The 5,505-nt window shown below is 31.0% G+C and overlaps 1 protein-coding gene across 1 annotated transcript; it reads right to left on the bottom strand.

Annotated features, from left to right (window-relative positions):
- Window positions 1-2,064: 2,064 nt before the first annotated feature.
- LOC145028431 (uncharacterized) lies at window positions 2,065-4,967 on the bottom strand. The gene is made up of 8 exons (XM_078977118.1): window positions 3,937-4,967; window positions 3,692-3,768; window positions 3,432-3,600; window positions 3,148-3,236; window positions 2,899-3,063; window positions 2,614-2,691; window positions 2,383-2,486; window positions 2,065-2,291 (listed from the first exon to the last, which is right to left on the bottom strand). The coding sequence occupies exons 1-8, from the start codon at window positions 4,544-4,546 to the stop codon at window positions 2,186-2,188; spliced, it is 1,398 nt and encodes a 465-aa protein (XP_078833244.1). The 5' UTR covers window positions 4,547-4,967; the 3' UTR covers window positions 2,065-2,185.
- Window positions 4,968-5,505: the final 538 nt, after the last annotated feature.

The raw sequence follows: 5,505 nt of genomic DNA, 5'->3' as shown, positions 1-5,505 counted from the left end.
ACAACAGAACAATAATATATATGTAATAGTATATTCTATTAGAATATTCTATAATATATTATTTTTTTAGAGAGTGTTCTATTATTATAGAATAGTATATAAGGTTTTTTTATTTTTTAAAAATGTGATAAATTTTTTTTAACTTGTATCTAATAGTTTTATTATTCAAAAATTCCTTTCAATCAAAATATATATTTTGTCATAATATTTATTATTTTATAGTTCAAGAATATTATTATTTTTAAAATACACTCATAATAAATTTTGTTATCCACAAAATCAGATTTTAAAATTAATAGAATATATGATCCCTTAAAATATATAATTTTTCTTTTTTAAATCTAGCTTAATTGACTAAAATACCCTTACAATAAAATTAGATGGTATTTTTCAATTATCTTTAATTCAATAATATTTATTAATCATTTTTTTTTATAAATAACTAAAATGATTGATCCACAATCAAACTACATACACACAACAGATAATTAGATTACATTTTAAGATATCTCTTTTTTTCTACTTTTTAGGTCTAAAAATCGCAACTTTCCATCTAACTACCCTCTCCAACCTTTTAAAATTTACAGATTTTAAATCCAGTAATTTATACATTTGGGAGAATTTCATATATGTTATTCTTAAATATCAAAATATCATATTTACTCAACTTAATTTCTAAATATCAAATTTATCTTTTATAAAATTTCTAAATATCATATTTACCCTTCATAAAATTTCAAAATATCATATATGTCCTTTTTAAACATCAAAATATCATATATACCCTTCTTAAATATCAAAATACTGTGTATGTACTTTTAAATATCAAAATAGCAATAGTAATATCTAAAATATCCTCAATCTACAGCATGATAATAATCAACAACAACAAAAACTAAATAATCAAAATAAGGTTTTGCTTGTGAAGAGAGTAACATTCCAACAATTTAGAGGTTCACATTTTATTATCATACACGTAAGGATACTATGGTTAAAATTTTTAATTATTATAATAATTCTAAGGTGTGAAAAATGATTATAAAATATTAAAAACATTATAAAAAAGAATTTGTATAAATATAATATTTTGAAGATTTATGAAGGGTAAATATAATATTAAGAAGTTAAGTTGGACAAATATAGTATTTTGAAGTTTAAAAGTAACACATATGAAATTATCCCTTTAAAAATTGAGATCATGTCAAGTATCCCTAACTTATTAAGAAGTGTTTGGGATTACTTATTTAAAACAACTTATGTTGAAAGTAATATTATGTTATTTGATGTTTAAATAGAGTTTTTTTAAATGTTTGGTTTAGCTTATTCAGTAGCAAAACATAATAAACTAATAAGTTAATTTTTTTATTATGTGTGATATTAATTTTTTATTATGTGTAGTATTAAAAAATAACTTATCAAAAACTTATTAAATAAGTCAGTAAATAATTAGTAAATAAGTTATCAAAAACTCATTATTTAAATCAATAAATGATTATGAAATCTTTTTATTTTAAGACTTACAGCTCTTTATTACGAGTACTAAACCGCAATAAATTAATAAAGAGTTTAAATAAACAATCCCAAACACCTTCTAAGTTTTTGTGTATTCCGTCATAGATGTTGCGCCAAGTCGCCAATAACTATTTTTAACTACCATCTACCCATTATTATGTAGATGCTTATCCATTTTGGAGGAAATTTGTATTTAATATCTATGAATACCAACCATTATTATATAGGATTTGGTCTCTTTATACAATCTATAATAAGAAACAAACCTACATGGATTTTGTGATTTACTTTCTGCGCACGATTGGGCTCTTGATTTCAAACATCTTCTACAGCTTTAGGAAACCATCCAAAGAGTTATTTGAGTCGATTTGATTACGAGTGATGTGTAGCCTTTTTCACATGAATTCCCCATCACCACATTTTATGAGTAAAAATGTCAAAGTAAGAAGTTTGTTTGAAGCTGTGTTTATTATATGGGATCCAAAGTGTTTAGTTATGTGTGTTGAGTGTAAAGATCCTCTCCCATTTTGTTATATGCTGTGTATGTATATGTGATGTATGATAATATAATAATAATAATAATAGGCACAACTGTACAATTTGAGGGGGAAATGCCAAAAAATTACTGCTTATGTTGAAGAAGAGAGTGCCAAACATGAATACGGAAGGTCTTCTAGAAAAACTGGAAGAACAAGCTCGTTGAACCATCCCCAAATGATTGTATATCTGCAGGTCTCACCAAAGCTCTGCATAACGGGCAAGTTCTTTCTCTTTCAAACCTGATGATCATGATCATGATCATGAAGTGGTCAATAAGTCAACCATTCATACAACTTCAAATATAATACTTTAAAAAAAAAAAAAAATTACCATTCGGAGACACAGTCTTCACAAAATATATGTTTACAGCGCAACAAAATTGGGGCCTGCATCTTTTCCTGACAAATAGCACACAGGTCTCCTGCTTCGCTTACCTGCTCCAGTAAAAACCAGTTAAAAGCAAAAATGCTACAGCATATCATATCACTATCAATGTTAGCTTAAACAGTGTTTCAATAATAAATAATTACAGAAGAAAAAAAAAAAACTCCCTCATTATACCTGTTCTGCCGTTGCATATGATCCATAATTGACTTCCTTCCGCGATAGTGCCTTTAATGCAGCGTAGAAGGATCCAATCTGAAGAAAATAAAAAAAAAAAAAAAATTAATTCACTAGACAAGACAGGACAAAACAGACGACTCTGTACTGTGATTGACATGCATTGAATTGAGAGAAAAACTCCAATTTTGTGTCCTACCCAAAAAGGTGGAACAAGATGGGACAGGGACTTGCACAAAAGACATGAATGACCTCATAAAAAAAAATCAGAAATTAGAAATATACCTTCTCAACAACTGATGTGAGCTTTAAAGTTAAATATAAGCCTGTTGTCAAAGATGAAAAGAGGCTCCCATATTCTTTGTTCAAAAAGAATCGGTACCAAACAGGGGCAGGTAAGAATGCGCGGTATAACAGAAGTGTGTACTCAACCAGAGTCAGCATTTGACCCTGAAATACCAAAAACGCCCCCCCCTCAGAGCCTTGTCAAAAAATATTTTTGAAATTTAATGTTTTATTATATTATGTACCTACCTGCCTACGAAAGCTATGGCCCCTGCCATTCTTATAGTACATAAGCAATACCAACTTAAAACCCATTGCTGCCTGCCTTACCATCGTATCTGCAACACATAAAAATCTCAATCTTTTTGGGATGGCAATCATTGCTATAAATTGGGTAGATATTTCTTTCAGAGTACACTGTTGTAATTGTAATAGGAAGAAATGAACACATGAAGCTATTTGCTTGCAATTAATCCATGAACTCTACATGTATATACATATCTATGATAAAAAAGAATATGGTTCGTGCTTACCATTTACAATGATGGTGAAAATAGCATTCCAAAAAGGTGGTATTTCTTTTGGTGGAACCATGAAAAGGGGATAGCAAAGATCATCATTTTGGTACCACCAGTAAACTCCAATCACATGAAGCATGAAAACTATGCAATACCCAGCAAGAACAGACAATTTTCTCTCCCCCTGCAAAAAAATTTAAATCATTTTAGATATGTATTTATTTAAACTTTAAACACCAAAATAAGATGATGGAAGGGGAATAGCATATTATTACCTTTAAGGCTGTCTGCTTCCGTAGAATATCATTAGACTTGTACATGAAAGCAGTGATATAAATTGTAACAAATAGACCTACAAATGAATATGCAAGATGTTAATTAATAGAAACCAGTCATGTAGTTCAAAACCAGCGATTTTTCATAATCTGGCTACATTTGAGTTAGATACAAGTGAAGTAAATAAGTCAGTATTCATCATCATACAACTTTATTTGAAAATAACAGAAGTTGGTTTTTGTACCTTGTAAGTGCTGACGAATGAAAACGATCAACAACAGCAAAGAAAATGGAAGAATCTGTTCAATCCACCTTGAAACCTGCTGCAAATCATACCGCTGTTGATATGCTGAATCCACGTTATTATTACTCCCACCATTACCACCACTTCCATCACCGGAATCAGCCACCTCCCTTTCTCCTCCGCCATCTTCACGGTTCACCGCAACCGGTTCACCACGCTCCTCTTCTTGGTCTGCACCACCCATTATCCGAATCGAAACCTCCCCATTGCTATTCTCACCATTACTACTTCTATTACTAGCAGTACCGGAACCACTCGAGTTATGATCACGATGATGATGGTTAGAAATCAAGCTCTCTGATTCGTGATAATCGGTATTCGACCTAGGTCGAAGAACACCCGAGTATTCAATTATAGTAGTTACAGGTGCTTGTAAGAAACGAATTATCGGAAACGGAGAAGACGACATCGCTCTCGGCGAAGAACTGCTACTGCTTATCCTCCGCATCGTCGGTGATGTGGGGTTTGATGAATTCGGACTATTAGTCGCATGATTATCAGAACTCGTAGGATCAACGCTAACACCTGTTGTTTCCATTAATCGACGCATACAAACCCTTCTCTGATTGTACCTTTTAAACGCTCAATCCACAAAATCCCCAAAAAGAAAAATACTTACGATGATGTAGAAGAAAACAAAGAGAAAAACGTCAAATGGATTGGAGGTGACAAGGGTTAGATAGCGATCTTGACATGTATATATGAGAATTTATGTTAATTTAACGAGTCAATAACCGGATAAATGGGGGAAATGGCTTCAAGAATGGCTCTAAACAGAATTAGAGTATCGAATTCTAGGGTTTTTTTTGGTTGTGTTTGGAATCGATATGAAAGCTCCAACTCGATTCAGGAATGAAACGAAACGAAATGGTGCATTTGAAAAGGACTGAATTTGCATTAAAAATGGAGTAACGTGTGATCGCTGCAAATTTGGGGGAGATATTTCTTGGAAAGAACTTTTTCTTTTTAAGTAATAACAGATATTTAAAAAGAAAAAAAGAAAAAGAAATTCAATCGCACTCTAGAAATAGTGAAGTCGTCAGCTTGAAAACCAACAGAAAGAAACAGCAGACGCGTTTGGTGTCCCAGTTTACCAATATACCCTTATACCTTATGCCTTTATTTTAGAGTAAATTACACGAATGGTCCTTATGGTTTGCGGTAATTTGCGTGTTTGATCCTTATCTTATTTTTTAATTTGGAATGTTCCTACTATTTGTTTTTGTTATGTGTTTGGTCTTTACTATTTGTTTTTATTACGCTCTTGGTCTCTGTCTTACCTAAAAAAATTATTATTTAAATAGGAAAAAATAGTGAAGTAGGCAATGTAAGGTTAGAGGGGTGGAGTTGGGAGAGTGTTTATTTAAATAGATTTAAAAAAATCAAGGGGAAAATATTTTTTTTAGAAAAGACTGGGACCAAACGCGTAACAAAAATAAACAGTAAGGACCTTCTAAATTAAAAAATAAGTTAGAGACTAAACACGCAAATTACCCTAAACCATAAGGA

The sequence above is a fragment of the Lactuca saligna genome, chromosome 2, assembly GCF_052625555.1.
Source record: "Lactuca saligna cultivar CGN05327 chromosome 2, ASM5262555v1, whole genome shotgun sequence".
Classification (NCBI taxonomy): domain Eukaryota; kingdom Viridiplantae; phylum Streptophyta; class Magnoliopsida; order Asterales; family Asteraceae; genus Lactuca; species Lactuca saligna.
This window is presented reverse-complemented; position numbering and strand designations above follow the sequence as displayed.

What these genes read in the sequence shown, in the direction of transcription:
- LOC145028431 (XM_078977118.1), bottom strand. Translation starts at nt 4,546, where the DNA reads ATGCGTCGATTAATGGAAACAACAGGTGTTAGCGTTGATCCTACGAGT. An exon ending in TCACATCAGTTGTTGAGAAG is followed by an intron (nt 2,692 to 2,898) that starts GTATATTTCTAA and finishes TATTTTCTTCAG; the next exon opens with ATTGGATCCTTCTACGCTGC. An exon ending in CATATGCAACGGCAGAACAG is followed by an intron (nt 2,487 to 2,613) that starts GTATAATGAGGG and finishes TTACTGGAGCAG; the next exon opens with GTAAGCGAAGCAGGAGACCT.